The sequence below is a fragment of the Salmo salar genome, chromosome 01, assembly GCF_965601325.2.
Source record: "Salmo salar chromosome 01, fSalSal1, whole genome shotgun sequence".
NCBI lineage: Eukaryota > Metazoa > Chordata > Actinopteri > Salmoniformes > Salmonidae > Salmo > Salmo salar.
This window is the reverse complement of record NC_138291.1, coordinates 76,482,427-76,500,840: the sequence shown is the minus strand read 5'-3', so window position 1 is coordinate 76,500,840 and position 18,414 is coordinate 76,482,427. Positions and strand designations below refer to the sequence as shown.

Here is an 18,414-nt window from a genome sequence, read left to right as displayed (position 1 = left end):
CTTCCTTCCTCTCTGTCTGTCTTTCCTTCTGGTTCTCACGACATTTTTTTTCTTATTTTACCAGGTAAATTGACTGAACACATTCTCATTTACAGCAACTGGGGAATAGTTACAGATGTGTGTGTACGTGGGCACATATGTACGTTCATGCATACGTGTTTGTTTGTGAATGTATTTGTCACAGAATTCTAATATAAATATTCCAATGTCCCAGATGTTTGTGTCAGACAACAGGGCTAGATTAGGATCCAGACCGACAGCACTGTACCTGTGTAATCCCTAAATCAAACACATGGCATAATGGCACCCATCCTAATCCCTTCAATCGTTATCCTCCAACATGCTCTGGGCCTATATAACTGTTAAAGTTATTCATTGAAAAATTGATAACCATAATGTAACATCATACAATAACATAGCTTGGTATAGTAGGGAGGGTTATTTAAAGTGAGAACCTAGAACCAAACCAATTCACAATGCAATATCGTAACTAGCTACAGGGTTCCCTATAAATACTAGTACTGGATAATTAATACTGGCCCTGTATGTACCTATACATCAATCATTTCATTGTAGATGCTAGACATGCAGTTAATAGCAACATATTTATATTTAGATAAGGAATGACACCCACTTCAGCAACATTTAGCTCCAAGGGCCTTTTAAGTTAATATGTAGAGTTTATTAACCCCCTAGTGTTGTCATGGTACCACAGGCCTGACCTAGAGATAGGAATAACTGCTGTTCTGAGACACATGGCAATCTGGGAATTAGCTAGTGTCCCCGCTGTGTGTGGAGGTGCGTGTGTGTGTGCACACGTATCTGTGTGTGCGGACTGAGTGTGTGTGTCTGCGTGCACACTCTAAGTTCCTGTGTTTTAACTAGTCTCTGAAGAGAGAGGGTCTGACCACCCTGACCTAGTGTAGGCCATGTAACCCAGGGACATTAGGTAACTGTACCGGCTTTAAAATAGCAAACGGGGGAACAGAGTGTGTTATGAGATTCACTCGTTTTTCGCCTTGTCCCTCCCTGGGTGAGGCTATATATAGCACCTCACACTGGAATAGAGTTTTCCCCAGCGATGTGGACCAAAGCCACAGGAACAGCTGCGCTAAAGCCAAGTCCCTAGATCAGCTCAGTCTCGTTCTACCTCACTCTGCCGGTGTCTTACTGTCTCTCTCTCTGTCTTTTCTCTTTAAAAATGATTTTTTTTACCCCCTTTTTCGACCCCATTTCGTGAAATCCAATTACGATCTTGTCTCATCGCTGCAACTCCCCAATGTGCTCGGGTGAGGCAAAGGTCGAGTCATGCGTCCTCCGAAACATGACCCGCCAAACCGCTCTTCTTAACACCTGCCCACTTAACCCGGAAGCCAGCCGCACCAATGTGTCAGAGGGAATACCGTTCAACTGAAGACCGGAATCAGCCTGCAGGCACCCGGCCCGCCACAAGGAGTCACTAGAGTGAGATGAGTCAAGTAAAGCCCCCACGGCCAAACACTCCCCTAACCCGGACGACGCTGGGCCAATTGTGCGCCGCCTTTAGGGACTCCCGGTCACGGCCGGTTGTGACACAGCCTGGGATCGAAACCGGGGTCTGTAGTGACGCCTCAAGCACAGCGATGTATCTGTCTAACCTTCTTTGCATCGGTCTCTATTTCTCCGTCTGTCTCGCTGTGTGCCTCTCTGTAACATTCATTATAACCAGGTCTCCCCTAATGTTAATTGGTCCAGCAGTAAAGTCAACTGAGCACCTTGTACTACTGTAGCAGATTTTACTGAGCTTTGTTTTTTATACATTCATTGGATAATGGAGTATAACACAGAATATATTTGCGGAATGGTTGCTAAATTGGTAGCCACTGACCATGGCAATCAATGGCATGTGGGACAATACATTTATTTTATTTAAAGGAAAACGATGACAATGAAAATACATTTTGGAAATTGAATATTACATCAGTCATAATACAGTATACTGGCAGAATTAAGTAGCTCTGTAGGACTAACTGCAGAAAGACATGGGTGTGGCTTCTGCTTGCATCAGTCCTCTACAATACTGGTGGATATAGACTGAGTGTACAAAACATTAAGGACACCTTCCTAATGTTGAGTTGCACCCTCCCTTTTGCCCTAAGAACAGCCTCAATTCTTCAGGGCATGAGCTCGCCAAGGTGTGGAAATCGTTCCACAGGGATGCTGGCCCATGTTGACTTCAATGCTTCCCACAGTTGTCTGAAGTTGGCTGGATGTCCTTTAGGTGGTGGACCATTCTTGATACACACGAGAAACTGTTGAGTGTGAAAAACCCAGCACCGTTGCAGTTCATTACCAGTGCGCCTGGCACCTACTACCATACCCCGTTCAAAGGCACTTAAAAAAAAAATCTTGCCCATTCACCCTCTGAATGGCGTCTGCTAAATGACTAAAATGTAAATGTAAATACACAATACATGTCTCAATTGTCTCAAGGCTTAAAAATCCTTCTTTAACCTGTCTCCACCCCTTCATCTACACTGATTTGAAGTGGATTTAACAAGTGACACACTCCCAGACACATAGAGACACACACCTACACTGCTGGCTACTCCGAGATGGATCTTAATATAGCTGTGATATCCTTCACCATAAGGTCTGCTCAGTCCTCTTCCCAAGGCAGCCATATTTCTCACCTTAGCCAATTAATAAGTCATTCACTGTTTCTCTCTTCACTGCTGTTATTGATTGCAGCGCCCTGATGATAGTATTACAGGCATGGGTCATTTTAATGTTTTGTACAGTTAGTGTATATTCAGTTATGAGTCTATCTGTGTGGATGTGTGGCAGGAGGGTTGAGGACAGTCTATGTAGGGCCTTATTGCTTACATAGATAAACTGTGTCAACTACAGAGGCCAACCTCTTGGCCCGTGAAAAGGAACATATTTGCACTCCTGCTGTTCTCTGATCCGTTCTCACTCTTGCTCTCTCACTCTCTCTCTCCTTCCTCCTGTTTTATCCTCCGTCCTCTCATTCGCTCACTCTCCTCTCTTACTTTCTCCATCAAACACTTTCTCTATCTCTTTTTCCATCCCTTTCTCCATCTCTCTCCCTTTCTCTCTCAATCTTCCCCCTCTCTCCATCTCTCTCTCTTTCAGTTTGACATCACAGGTGTGTATATATAGCAGATGGATTCTCTCTTGGCAGCAGTCTTTCTCTGTCCCTGTAGTGAGCTAGGCCCAGCGCCGGCCAGCCGCTTAAATGAAATGAAGTAGAAACACTTTGTTGTTTACATTGTCCTCTCCGATCTGTCTAGACATCAGTTTCGACTTATATCCATTATTCATGGTTTCCCCACTAAAACACACACACGTACGTATACTGTGTGTGAGTGGTTATTAGTGTGCCTGTCCTCCTCCAGTCATCTCAGTTAGATTTATTCCTCAGCCCCTGCCAAGCACATGTTACCACGGCTACATGCCTGGAGAGCTTTGAAGCAGGTGGCCATCCAACCAGAGCGAAACATTAGCCGTGCCCGCGAATAGTGAACACACATACAGATATAGTGAGCGCCACAAACACATACCCCTCCGTATTTGCACCATGTGAAAGGGACGAAGCATTCTCGGTATTTGGCAAGGGAGGACTGAAGAGGGCAGGAGAGGGGTGAGGTTACAGCTTTCTGCGCTCTGGTAAGATGTGAAGACGTTATAAAGATCTTATATTGCCTTCTAGCACCCAATAGTGCTTTTTAACACTTGATATTGGCACTCTTGACAAACCATGGCTCCTTATAATAGTGGTTGTATAAATATGAGGTATTAATTCATTTATAATGCATTACACACCGTCCATACATTATTATCCAGCTAAGCATTCATAACAGCTCATAACTCCTGAATAGAAGCATGGATGTTTGCCTACAAAGCAGTCCTGAACCCATTTCCCACTGCATTCCTGGACTGCGTCCCAAATGGGACCCTAAAAGAAGTGCACTTCTTTTGACAAGAGCCCATAGGTAACAGGTTACCATTTGTGGCACTCTCCTGTTATGTGGGGTATATAGGCAGCAGATAGCCACTAGAACTGTATCTAAGGCAGCCTTTTAAAAGGAGGTTATTGCCATTTGTTATGGCAGAAAATGTAATTAGGAAAATGGCAGCTGTGGTCATGTTGGATCATTTAAGGAATATAATCCAATTTGAACTGGACAATCCTCTCCAAACAGACTGTAATGGGAAAAACCGTTTGTGTGCCAGCCAGCCAGCCAGCCAGAAAGGAATACTACTGTCACTTTGTCCCTGATAGTCTAGGAACTATATTGGGTACTGTAGTGGCTGGGTTGGTATGTACACTACATGACCAAGAGTATGTGGACACCTGCTCGTCGAACATCTCATTCCAAAATCATGGGCATTAATATTGAGTTGGTCCCCCCTTTGCAGCTATAACAGCCTCCACTCCTTCTTGGAAGGCTTTCCACTAGATGTTGGAACATTGCTGCGCAGACTTGCTTCCGATCAGCCATGAGCATTAGTGAGGTCGGGCACTGATGTTGTATGATTAGGCCTGGCACGCAGTCGGCGTTCCAATTCATCCCAAAGGTGTTCGATGGGGTTGAGGTCAGGGTTCTGTGTAGCCCAGTCAAGTTCTTCCACACCGATCTCGACAAACCATTTCTGTAGGGACCTCGCTTTGTGCACGAGGGCATTGTCATGCTGAAACAGGAAAGGGCTTTCCCCAAACTGTTGCCACAAAGTTGGAAGCACAGAATCGTTTCAAATATCATTGTGTGTTGTAGCATAAAATATTTCCCTTCACTGGAACTAAGGTGCCAAGCCCGAACCATGAAAAACAGCCCCAGACCATCATTCCTCCTCCACTAAACTTTACAGTTGGCACTACGCATTCGGGCAAGTAGAGTTCCTTTGGTATCTGCCAAACCCAGATTCGTCTGTTGGACTGCCAGATTGTAAAGCGTGATTCATCACTCCAGAGAACGTGTTTCCACTGCTCCAGAGTCCAATGGCAGCAAGCTTTACACCACTCCAGCTGACGCTTGGCATTGTGCATGATGATTTTAGGCTTGTGTGCGGCTGCTCGGCCATGGAAACCCATTTCATAAAGCTCCCGACGAACAGTTATTGTGCTAACGTTGCTTCCAGAGGCCGTTTGGAACTCGGTAGTGAGTGTTGCAACCGAGGACAGACAATTTGTATGCGCTACGTGCTTCAGCACTCGGTGGTCCTGTTCTGTGTGCTTGTGTGGCCTACAGTTGACCAGGGCAGCTCTAGCAGGGCAGAAATGTGATGAAAGGTGGCATTCTATGACGGTGACACGTTGAAAGTCACTGAGCTCTTTAGGATGGCCATTCTACTGCGAATGTTTGTCTATAATGATTGCATGGCTGTGTGCTTGATTTTATACACCTGTCAGCAACGGGTGTGGCTGAAATAGCCAAATCCACTAATTTGAAGGGGTGTCCACATACAGGACCAGTCAAAAGTGGACACACCTACCATTCAAGGGTTTTTCTTAATTTGTACTATTTTCTAGAGTGTAGATTAATAGTGAAGACATCAAAACTATGAAATAACACATATGGAATCATGTAATAACCAAAAAAGTGTTAAACAAATCAAAATATATTCTATATTTTAGATTATTTTAAGTAGACACCCTTTGCCTTGGTGACAGCTTTGCACGCTCTTGGCATTCTCTCAACCAGCTTCATGAGGAATGCTTTTCCAACAGTCTTGAAGGAGTTCCCACAGATGCTGAGCACTTGTTGGCTGCTTTTCCTTCACTCTGCGGTCCAACTCATCCCAAACCATCTCAGTTGGGTTGAGATCGGGTTATTGTGGAGGCCAGGTCATCTGATGCAGCACTCCATCACTCTCCTTCTTGGTCAAATAGCCCTTACACAGCCTGGAGGTGTGTTGGGTCATTGTCCTATTGAAATAGAAATGATAGTCCCACTTAGTGCAAACCAGATGGGATGGCGTATCGCTGCAGAATGCTGTGGTAGCCATGCTGGTTAAGTGTGCCTTGAATTCTAAATAAATCACTGACAGTGTCACTGGCAAAGCACCCCCACACCGTCACACCACCTCCTCCATGCTTCATGGTGGGAACCATGCATGCGGAGTTCATCCGTTCACCTACTCTGCGTCTCACAAAGTCACACTGGTTGGAACCAAAAATCTCAAATCTGGACTCATCAGATCAAAGGACAGATTTCCACCAGTCTAATGTCCATTGCTCATGTTTCTTGGCCCAAGCAAGTCTCTTCCTATTGGTGTCCTTTAGTAATGGTTTCTTTGCAGCAATTGGACCATGAAGGCCTGATTCACGCAGTCTCCTTTGAACACTTGATGTTGAGATGCGTCTGTTACTTATTTGGGCTACAATCTGAGGTGCAGTTAACTCTAATGAACTTATCCTCTGCAGCAGAGGTAACTCTGGGTCTTCCTTTCCTGTAGCGGTCCTCATGAGATCTAGTTTCATCATAGCGCTAGATGTTTTTTGCCACTGCACTTGAAGAAACTTTCAAAGTTCTTGAAATGTTCAGGATTGACTGACCTTCATGTCTTAAAGTAATGATGGACTGTCATTTCTCTTTGCTTATTTGAGTTGTTCTTGCCGTAATATGGACTTGGTCTTTTACCAAATAGGGTTATCTTCTATATACCACCCCTACCTTGTCACAACACAACTGATTGGTTCAAATGCATTAAGAAAGAAAGAAATTCTACAAATTAACTTTTAACAAGGCACATCTTTTAGTTGAAATGCATTCCAGGTGGCTACCTCATGAAGCTGGTTGAGAGAATGCCTAGAGTGTACAAATCTGTCATCAAGGCAAAGGGTGGCTATTTGAAGAATCTCAAATATAAAATATATTTTGATTTGTTTAACACTTTTTTTTTGTTACCACATGATTATTTCATAGTTTTGATGTCTTCACTATTATTCTTCAATGTAAAAGAAAACTTGAATGAGTAGGTGTGTATCCTTTTTTTTACGGGTACTGTCCATTTGTGTATATATAGTGTTTCTTCTCTTGCTTCATAGTTCTTGGAATGAGATGGATTAGTATGTCTAGGGCCCTGAGTTTTCCATGACCTGGCAAGGAAAAACTCAGGGCTCTGACTCTGTGGCGTCAAACACAAACAAACCAAGGGAAAAAAAACAATACATGTAGGTCAGTTGTATTCTGGGTATTTTCCACCTGTTCAGTATTCAGACTGTTGGAATACCTTAGGATGTCAGACACAGTATCATGTCACCCAAACACACACTACTGTCCCAGTCTGCTGACGTCACATAGTCCATTAACCAGAGACTCCGTTGGCATGGTTCTGACTCGTCTGTCGGCTGGTCCAGAGCATACCTGGGTGCAAACACTATTTAAAATCATTCCAAATACTTTATATGGACTTGATTGAGTTTGCCTGGCTTAATGAACCAATGGAAAAGTCCCAAAACGTTAAACTCCAGCCATTTGACAGTCGATGCAGACTTACGCAAACGCTCGAAGTATATAAAAGATTTCACGTAGTGTTTGAACACAGGTCTGGTCCAGAGTGGACGAGCAGTGCCAGTGGGTCGTAATTAAAGATGAACTACTACCCTGCCGTTAATACAACCCAGCTTCCTTGGAAGGGAGAGCGGGCCCCCGTCGAGAGCTCTGAAAGTTACTGGGGTGCCAGGGATTCTCTGTGACGCCATTCGCTGGGCTACACCCTATGGTTTAAGGGCCTAGCGTTAACACAGGCTGACCTTTACTCTACCTCGCCAGGCGGTATGCACTATGTGTGTGCTTGCAGTCAAACCATGCAACTTAATGGCTGAAGGGGAAACATGTCAAAGGAAGTATTATTAGAGTGAGTGGATGTCTAAGCAGCTGCGTACGTAAGTAGCACTGCAGAGTATGGCGAGTCGATGCGTTACAATGCAACTGTGCTCTGCTCATTCATTCAGACACAAGATGAAGGGTTGAGGGGCCTGCATGACAACATTAGTCGTATGCCACTATACACCCCTAGGATGAATGAACTTACAGGCCCATATGGGCAAAAGCAACTGAACGACTACACACACTCACACATGAACAAACACACATTCAACATATGGCAGAGGCGTGTTTGACAACCCTGACAGTGTGAGATATGATGGAAGTGTGTGTGGGTGTATGTGTCTTTACCTCCACTCTTATGCATCAGCAGCCAGAGCCTCACATTGACATGCTAGAGCTCTTTCTCTCCATTACACTGTCTATAGGGACTCAAGTGATTGCTACCTTGGACCTCTTACTGTAATGCAGATCTTATGTCGGTTCATATGATCATTCTATGAATATGGTCATAGATTCTAGGAATACTTTAGATGGCACCTTGTGGAGCTATACAGTACATGTACCCTCCAAGCCCACTCTCCTTTCAGGGACATGGTGCTAGATACTCTTGTAGAACATTGCAGATAGAAATATAACCTATAGAGCAGCAGTCATGATTCCCTATTTCTATATGAAATAATAAACTCAGCAAAAAAAGAAACGTCCCTTTTTCAGGACCCTGTCTTTCAAAGATAATTAGTAAAAACCTAACTTCACAGCTCTTCATTGTAAAGGGTTTAAACACTGTTTCCCATAGTTGTTCAATGAACCATAAACAATTAATGAACATGCACCTGTGGAACGGTCGTTAAGACATTAACAGCTTACAGACGGTAGGCAATTAAGGTCAAATTTCAAATCAAATTTATTTTTATATAGCCCTTCGTACATCAGCTGATATTCTCAAAGTGCTGTACAGAAACCCAGCCTAAAACCCCAAACAGCAAGCAAAGCATGTGAAAGAAGCACGGTGGCTAGGAAAAACTCCCTAGGAAAAACTCCCTAGAAAGGCCAAAAACCTAGGAAGAAACCTAGAGAGGAACCAGGCTATGAGGGGTGGCCAGTCCTCTTCTGGCTGTGCAGGGTGGATATTATAACAGAACATGGTCAAGATGTTAAAATGTTCATAAATGACCAGCATGGTCAAATAATAATAATCATAGTAGTTGTCGAGGGTGCAACAAGCACGTCCGGTGAACAGGTCAGGGTTCCATAGCCGCAGGCAGAACAGTTGAAACTGGAGCAGCAGCACGGCCAGGTGGACTGGGGACAGCAAGGAGTCATCATACCAGGTAGTCCTGAGGCATGGTCCTAGGGCTCAGGTCCTCCGAGAGAAAGACAGAAAGAGAGAATTAGAGAGAGCATATTTAAATACACACAGGACACCGAATAAGACAAGAGAAATACTCCAGATGTAACAGACTGACCCTAGCCCCCCGACACATAAACTACTGCAGCATAAATACTGGAGGCTGAGACAGGAGGGATCAGAAGACACTGTGGCCCCATCCGATGATACCCCCGGACAGGGCCAAACAGGCAGGATATAACCCCACCCACTTTGCCAAAGCACAGCCCCCACACCACTAGAGGGATGTCTCCAACCACCAACTTACCGTCCTAAGACAAGGCCGAGTATAGCCCACAACGATCTCCGCCATGGCACAACCCAAGGGGGGGGGCGCCAACCCAGACAGGAAGACCACGTCAGTGACTCAACCCACTCAAGTGACGCACCCCTCCCATGGACGGCATGGAAGAACACCAGTAGGCCAGTGACTCAGCCCCTGTAAAAGGGTTAGAGGCAGAGAATCCCAGTGGAAAGAGGGGAACCGGCAAGGCAGAGACAGCAAGGGCGGTTCGTTGCTCCAGCCTTTCCGTTCACCTTCACACTCCTGGGCCAGACTATACTTAATCATAGGACCTACTGAAGAGATAAGTCTTCAGTAAAGACTTAAAGGTTGAGACTGAGTCTGCGTCTCTCACATTGGTAGGCAGACCATTCCATAAAAATGGAGCTCTATAGGAGAAAGCCCTACCTCCAGCCGTTTGCTTAGAAATTCTAGGGACAATTAGGAGGCCTGCGTCTTGTGACCGTAGTGTACGTGTAGGTATGTACGGCAGGACCAAATCGGAAAGATAGGTAGGAGCAAGCCCATGTAATGCTTTGTAGGTTAGCAGTAAAACCTTGAAATCAGCCCTTGCCTTAACAGGAAGCCAGTGTAGGGAGGCTAGCACTGGAGTAATATGATCAAATTTTTTGGTTCTAGTCAGGATTCTAGCAGCCGTATAAGGTCACAGTTATGAAAGCTTAGGACACTAAAGAGGCCTTTCTACTGACTCTGAAAAACACCAAAAGAAAGATGCCCAGGGCCCCGCTCACCTGCGTGAACGTGCCTTAGGCATGCTGCAAGGAGGCATGAGGACTGCAGATGTGGCCAGGGCAATAAATTGCAATGTCCGTACTGTGAGACGCCTAAGACCGCGCTACAGGGAGACAGGACGGACAGCTGATCGTCCTCGCAGTGGCAGACCACATGCAATAACACCTGCGGGATAGGTACAGGATGGCAGCAACAACTGCCCGAATTACACCAGGAACGCACAATCCCTCAATCAGTGCTCAGACTGTCCGCAATAGGCTGAGAGAGGCTGGACTGAGGGCTTGTAGGCCTGTTGTAATGCAAGTCCTCACCAGACATCACCGGTAACAACGCCGCCTATGGGCACGAACCCACTGTCGCTGGACCAGACAGGACTGGCAAAAAGTGCTCTTCACTGACGAGTCGTGGTTTTGTCTCACCGGGGATGATGGTCGGATTCACATTTATCGCCGAAGGAATGAGCGTTACACCGAGTCCTGTACTCTGGAGCGGGATCGATTTGGAGGTGGAGGGTCCGTCATGGTCTGGGGCCGTGTGTCACAGCATCATCGGACTGAGCTTGTTGTCATTGCAGGCAATCTCAATGCTGTACATTACAGGGAAGACATCCTCCTCCCTCATGTGGTACCCTTCCTGCAGGCTCATTCTGACATGACCCTCCAGCATGACAAAGCCACCAGCCATATTGCTCGTTCTGTGGGTGATTTCCTGCAAGACAGGAATGTCAGTGTTCTGCCATGGCCAGCGAAGAGCCCGGATCTCAATCCCATTGAGCACGTCTGGGACCTGTTGGATCGGAGGGTGAGGGCTAGGGCCATTCACCCCAGAAATGTCCGGGAACTTGTAGGTGCCTTGGTGGAAGAGTGTGGTACCATCTCACAGCAAGAACTGGCAAATCTGGTACAGTCCATGAGGAGGAGATGCACTGTAGTACTTAATGCAGCTGGTGGCCACACCAGATACTGTCGGGTAGTGTTGATTTTCACCCCCCCCCCTTTGTTCAGGGACACATTATTTCATTTCTGTTAGTCACATGTCTGTGGAACTTGTTCAGTTTATGTCTCAGTTGTTGAATCTTGTTATGTTCATAGAAATATTTACACATGTTAAGTTTGCTGAAAATAACGCAGTTGAAAGTGAGAGGACGTTTATTTTTTTGCTGAGTTGAGGTGTCTGATCAACAAAATGTTAACGCAATCTTTCTCTCTCTCTCTGTCTCCATCTCTCACTCCTCAATCTCTCGCTCCCCAATCTCTTGCTTCTCCATCTCTCTTGTTCTCTCCTCCATCTCTCTCTCTCATGCTCTCCTCCATCTCTCTCGGTCTCTCCTCCATCTTTCTCTTTCCTTCATCTCTCTTTCTTTTTCCTCCACCTCTCTCTCCCCCTTTTTTCCAGGAGGCCCAGAAGGTGAATAACCCTGCTAACAGTCAGGCAGCAGATGGGACACCTAAGGGTCCTGATGAGAAGGACGAAGTGGTACCTGCCAGCGAGGTGGGGTGGATGACCTCTGTGAAGGACTGGGCCGGGGTCATGATATCAGCACAGACACTCACCGGCAGAGTCCTGGTACGTGCCCGAAGCATGTTTGTGTGTGTGTGTGGCACTGTGCGTGTGTGTGTGTAGGGGTGTGTCGGTGCTTTTATTTTGAGCTGCTCTCAATGTCAAAGATATTCTACCTGGCGTTCGTATTACGTCAGAACGTGTGTGATGTCAGACGTAATAGACAGCAAAAAATATAACTGAGTTATTAAATTGACATGCCACTGGGATAGCATGTCAATTTACTGGGATACATTCTCCTTATGCCTTAATGGGATGTTTTTGTCAAATGGGGACTCAGCTGCATTACTGTTAGATTAGAGGGTGCGTAGAACATGTATGCTTGTGACCAAAGACTGACAGGGTACACAGGGGTTGGAGGGAGGGAGCAAAGGACCCCTTGTCTTTGTCTGCTGCGGTGTAATCAGCTGATAAATCTGTCTGCTAGGCAGGGCTAGAATAAAGCATCTGGACTCCCACCATGAGCTGTACTTAAAACCAGACAAAGGAAACCCCTACATGTCTCTATATTGATACATATAGAGACATAACATATGATAAGCCTGATTATAAGACATAAAGGCTAGTTCATGCTTGTAAAAAATAGTCATACTTGCAGGCTTTAGGTAAAGTACCAAAATGTCTTGATTTAGGTGTTTCGTAGATGTTTAGTGTTTCTGGTTTTGGGGGACTGAATAAATACAAAACTTGGAGCGTTGACCAAAACAAACACACAAAACTATAAAAACACCAACCCTAAAAGTGTAATTGTTAATATTTGGTGAGATGTGAATTCTTCACGTCTACTTAGAATATGTGTGGGGGTGTGTCCTCTCTAAAGTACCTGTCTGATATTGAGGAGAAATTAAGCAGAGGTCTGTATAGAGCAGTACTCTGCATAGAAATATCTCACCTACTGTGATCTGTGCTACTTCTGATATTGTCTAGGTTTCTGCACCATATGCCTGCTTACTGATGCTGTAATGATATGCACGGGAATGCACTCTAAACAGTTAAGTGTGTATGCAGGTGAATGAGTGTGCGTGTGCACGATTCAAGTGTTTGCACACATCTTGACATGTACAGTGTGTGTGGGTGGTGTTGTGGGACTCTTGCCATCCATCAGGCCTTTTCTGCAGATCAAAGCTGCGAGGAGCGTCTGTGTTCGCTGAACCTGTTTCCATGTTACCATAGCAACTACAGTGTAGCCGTACTCAATCATCTGAACTGTGCAGGACAGGGGTAAAACACACACAGGGTGGTGTGTATACCGTGTAGATTCAGTGACATAGGGAAAATAAAGAAAGAAACCGATGTATGCGCTTAGAGCCCTAGGTCTCTGTTCATGTGCTGGTCTTGATGACTTTGCTGCTAAAAAAGATCAAGTGTGCTCTGGAATCTAAATACACCTATCACAGCTTCACCTCAATGCCTTCTGTCGAGGGGGTACGCGTATGCACAGTGCATTCAGAAAGTATTCAGACCCTTTACGTTACAGCCTTATTCTAAAATGGATTAAATAAAATACAAATCTCATTAATCTACACACAATACCCCATAATGACAAATGTATTAAAAATAGATACCTTATTTACAGAAGTATTCAGACCCTTTGCTCTGAGACTCGAAATTGAGCTCAGATGCATCCTGTATCCATTGATCATCCTGGAGATGTTTCAACAACTTGATTGGAGTCCACCTGTGGGGAATTCAATTGATTGGACATGATTTGGAAAAGCACACACCTGTCTATATAAGGTCCAACAGTTGACAGTCCATGTCAGAGCAAAAACCAAGCCATGAGGACAAAGGTCCGTAGAGCTCCGAGACAGGATTGTGTCGAGGCACAGATCTGGGGAAGGGTACCAAACATGTTGACGGTATTGAAGGTCCCCAAGAACAGTGGCCTCCATCATTCTTAAATGGAAGAAGTTTGGAACCACCAAGACTCTTCCAAACTGAGCAATCGGGGGAGAAGGGCCTTGGTAAGGGAGGCCATCAAGAACCCAATGCTCACTATGACAGAGCTCCAGAGTTCCTCTGTGGAGATGGAAGAACCTTCCAGAAGGACAACCATCTCTGCAGCACTCTACCACTCAGGCCTTCATGGTAGAGTGGCCAGATGGAAGCCACTCAGTAAAGGCACATGACAGCCCGCTTGGAGTTTGCCAAATGACACCTAAAGACCATGAGAAATAAGATTTTTTGGCCTGATGAAACCAAGATTGAACTCTTTAGCCTGAATGCCAAGCGTCACATCTGGAGGAAACCTGGGACCATCCCAACGGTGAAGCATGGTGGTGGCAGCATCATGGTGTGGGGATGTTTTTCAGCGGCAGGGACTGGGAGACTAATCAGGATCGAGGAAAAGATTAACAGAGCAAAGTACAAAGAGATCCGAACATCTCTGAAGAGACCTGAAAATAGCTGTGCAGCGACAATCCCCATCCAACCTGATAGAGCTTGAGAAGATTTGCAGAAAAGAATGGAAGAAACTTCCCAAATACAGGTGTGCCAAGTTTGTAGAGTCATACCCAAGAAGACTCGAGGCTGTAATCGCTGCCAAAGGTGCTTCAACAAAGTACTGAGTAAAGGGTCTGAATACTTATGTAAATGTGATATTTCAGTTTATTTGTGATAAATTTGCTAACATTTCTAAAAACCTGTTTTTGCACTGTCATTATGGGCTATTGTGGTTAGATTGATGAGGGGGGAAAAAACAATATAATCAATTTTAGAATAAGGCTGTAACGTAACAAAATGTGGAAAAAGTCAAGGGGTCTGAAAACTTTCCGAAGGCACTGTAGTGTATGTACATATACTGAGTGTACAACACTTGAAGAACACCTGCTCTTTCCACGACATACTGACCAGGTGAAAGCTATGATCCCTTATTGAATTAATTTAAATCAACTTCAATCAATATAGATGCAGGCAAGGAGACAGGTTAAAGAAGGATGAGACATGGATTGTGTGTGTCATTCAGAGGGTGAATGGGCAAGACAAAATATTTTTGTGCCTTTTGAACGGGGTATGGTAGTAGGTGCCAGGCGCACCGGTTTGTGTCAGGAACTGCAACGCTGCTGGGTTTTTCACGTTCAACAGTTTCCCTTGTGCATCTAAAATGCTCCACCACCCAAATGACATCCAGCCAACTTGACACAACTGTGAGAAGCATTGGAGTCAACATAGGCCTGTGGAATACTTTCAACACCTTGTAGAGTCCATGCCCCGATGAATTGAGGCTGTTCTGATGCCAAAAGCAGGGGGGGGGGGGGCGCAACTCAATATCAGGAAGGTATTCCTAATGTTTGGTGTACTTAATGTAAACATTAAGAACACCTGCTCTTTCCCCATTTTGTAGGCCCGCAGGCCACCAGTTCTTAATGTTTGTACACTCAGTATACACACATGCATAAATGCATACATACATGCTCATTTGCGTTCCTACTGAAACAAAAAAATATTGAAACACAGAACAAAAACCTTTAATTTATAGAACTTATATTGTCCTGCCTTTCAAGCTTTGTAAATAACATTTACAACCAGGAACACTTCTGTACCGAATAGCCATTCAGGTTTCTCTTCATCACTACTCCAGAATAGGTCTGGTTTCTGTTGTTGTATTTTTTTTAAACAAATGTACTCTTAAATCGTATAAAGTACAGTAAAATACATGCAGTTAATTCTTGATCTTCTCATTTATGGTATTGAACCTACCTTCAATTTCCAGAGCCAGTATCCCCGTTCTCAAACACAAGGATCTTTTGATTTCTTGTTAGGTGAGAGGTGACATAGGGTTCTGGATCATATGTGTTTTGATCTGGTTTGAAGTTACGAATTTTGGTTTTGGCCATATATCAGTTGACCATTTTTCTTTGAGGGTTAACTTGTGTTGGATCATGTTGACAGAGCATCGTAACGTATTTCTAAATACGTGTTGTAGATCAGCTTCTTGAAATATGTCATTGAGTTCCTTTGTCCAAGGATAATTGTGTGTTTTATCCCAGTTGAAAATATGTTTTGTTATTCTGTCCCCTGGCATATTGATAACACAGTTTCATAACCTAATAATTTCACCCCTCTGTCTTATTTTCACTAGGCTCCCATCCCATGTCTCCTTGAATAGCAAGGGTTGGAGAAAGCTTATGCACTCTAAGGTAACGTCTTCTGGCTCTGTTCTGAATAGAGTTAGCCCTGTTTTGGCTTCTTTACAACACCAGATTCTTGCAGCATAGTTCAATATAGGTTTGTGTGTGTGTTGTCTTAATGGGAGCCAATACCCGGGCTGAATCACTGAAACCATTACAGCTCATCACATCGATCTCACATGGAAGCAACAGTGAGCAGGTGCAGACAAGCCTGTGTGTGTGTGTGTGTGTGTGTGTGTGTGTGTGTTTGTTGTTGTCTTAATGGGAGCCAATACCCGGGTTGAATCACTGAAACCCATTATAGCTCATCACATCAATCTCCCATGTAAGCAACAGTGAGCAGGTGCACACACACACACGTCCTCATTTTCCACCAGGTCATTCTCACCTTGTGGAACATTAAGGGAATGGTAGTTACATTTATCGGTGTGTGTGTGTGTGTGTGTGTGTGTGTGTATGTGTGTATGTGTGTGTGTGTGTGTGTGTGTGTGTGTGTGTGTGTGTGTGTGTGTGTGTGTGTGTGTGTGTGTGTGTGTGTGTGTGTGTGTGTGTGTGTGTGTGTGTTACTCTTAACCATTAGAGGGGGAAAAACTAAATTGACCCAAATGTTCTACCGACAGATATGGAGTTGGTAGAATAAGTATGTATGGTTCCAAATTCCATGTGAATTACTACAGCACTGCAGACAGAATATTTGGAGATTATTCAAATATTAAAGAGATGGTAGGAGTGACCGCCTGCCAGCATCTCTCTCGCTCGCTCTCTTTTTCTGTCTGTCTGTCTGTCTGTCTGTCTGTCTGTCTGTCTGTCTGTCTGTCTGTCTGTCTGTCTGTCTGTCTGTCTGTCTGTCTGTCTGTCTGTCTGTCTGTCTGTCTGTCTGTCTGTCTCTCTCTGTCTGGTGGGAGCGAGAGATCCTTTATAGCGATATGAAACGACAAAAGAAGAGTATCTGAGTGACTCAGCAGGTTGTGACACTACAGTAAATGGTTAATCCACTCACCATGTACCTGGCCTATAGACCTCTGGGTTTACTGTAATCTCATAATGTGAAGAGGAAGGGAATGCTTCCGGTGAAGGATTATATCCTCTCTATTATTGATATAGTCCTCTATTTCTTCTCCCTGCTATTACTGGACTCTGCAGGACCAGACTGCAGGCAGAAATGGGTCAAAGCAGACATCTTTCTTGCTTTATGGGATCTTGGGTGGGAACCAGTAACCATCTGCTGTCATGGCCTTTTCCCAGCCCTGTGGCGGTGGCCATCTCTCTCTCTCTCTCTCTCTCTCTCTCTCTCTCTCTCTCTCTCTCTCTCTCTCTCTCTCTCTCTCTCTCTCTCTCTCTCTCTCTCTCTCTCTCTCACTTAATCCCTCTATCCACATCGCATTGTGCTACAGAAGGTGGTGCGGACAGCATAGTACATCACTTGAGCCAAGTTCCCTGCCATCCAGGACCTCTATATCAGGCGGTGTCAGAGGAAGGCCCGGAAAACTCCAGCCAACCTAGCCATTCTCTCTGCTTCCACACAGCAAGCGGTACCGGAGCAACAAGTCTGACACTAACAGCCTCCTGAACAGCTTCTATCCCCATAAGACTGCTAAATAGCTAACAAAATGCCTACATGGACTATCTGAGTTGAACCTTTTTGATTGCTAAGTGTCAGGTCTGGAGGAAACCTGGCACCATCCCTACAGTGAAGCATGGTGGTGGCAGCATCATGCTGTGGGGATGTTTTTCAGTGGTAGGGACTGGGAGACTAGTCAGGATCAAGGCAAAGATGAACAGAGCAAAGTACAGAGAGATCCTTGATGGAAACCTGCTCCACAGCGCTCAAGACCTCAGACTGGGGGCGAAGGTTCACCTTCCAACAGGACAACGACCCTAAGGACACAGCCAAGACAACGCAGGAGTGGCTTCGGGACAAGTCTCTGAATGTGCTTGAGTTGCCCAGCCAGAGCCCTGACTTGAACCCGATCGAACATCTCTGGAGAGACCTGAAAATAGCTGTGCAGCAACGCTCCCCATCCAACCTGACAGAGCTTGAGAGGATCTGCAGAGAATGGGAGAAACTCCCCAAATACAGGTGTGCCAAGCTTGTAGCGTCATACCCAAGAAGACTCAAGGCTGTAATTGCTACCAAAGGTGCTTCAACAAAATACTGAGTAAAAGGAGTACTTATGCAAATGTGATATTTCAGTTTTACATTTTTTATGAATTAGCAACATTTCTATAAACCTGTTTTTGCTTTGTCATTATGCGGTTTTGTGTGTAGATTGATGAGGGAAAAATACATTTTAATACATTTTAGAATGAGGCTGTAACAAAATGTGGAAAAAGTCAAGGGGTCTGAATACTTTCCGAAGACACTGTATATCCTGATGCCTAGTCACCTTACCCCTATACATATCTACCTCTTATCCCTGCACATTGTAAATATGCTATTGGCACTGACCCTGGAATTAACCCGGT

General features: G+C 44.9%; 1 protein-coding gene across 11 annotated transcripts in view; it reads left to right on the top strand.

The window, feature by feature from the left end:
- The window catches only part of kcnma1a (potassium large conductance calcium-activated channel, subfamily M, alpha member 1a), a 268,675-nt gene that overhangs the window by 92,448 nt on the left and 157,813 nt on the right, over nt 1-18,414 (top strand). For 10 of the 11 annotated variants that reach the window (XM_082976695.1, XM_082976708.1, XM_082976700.1 and 7 more), the window contains exon 2: nt 11,654-11,824. In XM_082976695.1, the coding sequence (XP_082832821.1) occupies nt 11,654-11,824 (171 nt within the window). The remainder of the gene's footprint in view (nt 1-11,653; nt 11,825-18,414) is intronic. The other variant, XM_082976696.1, reaches the window with a different exon arrangement.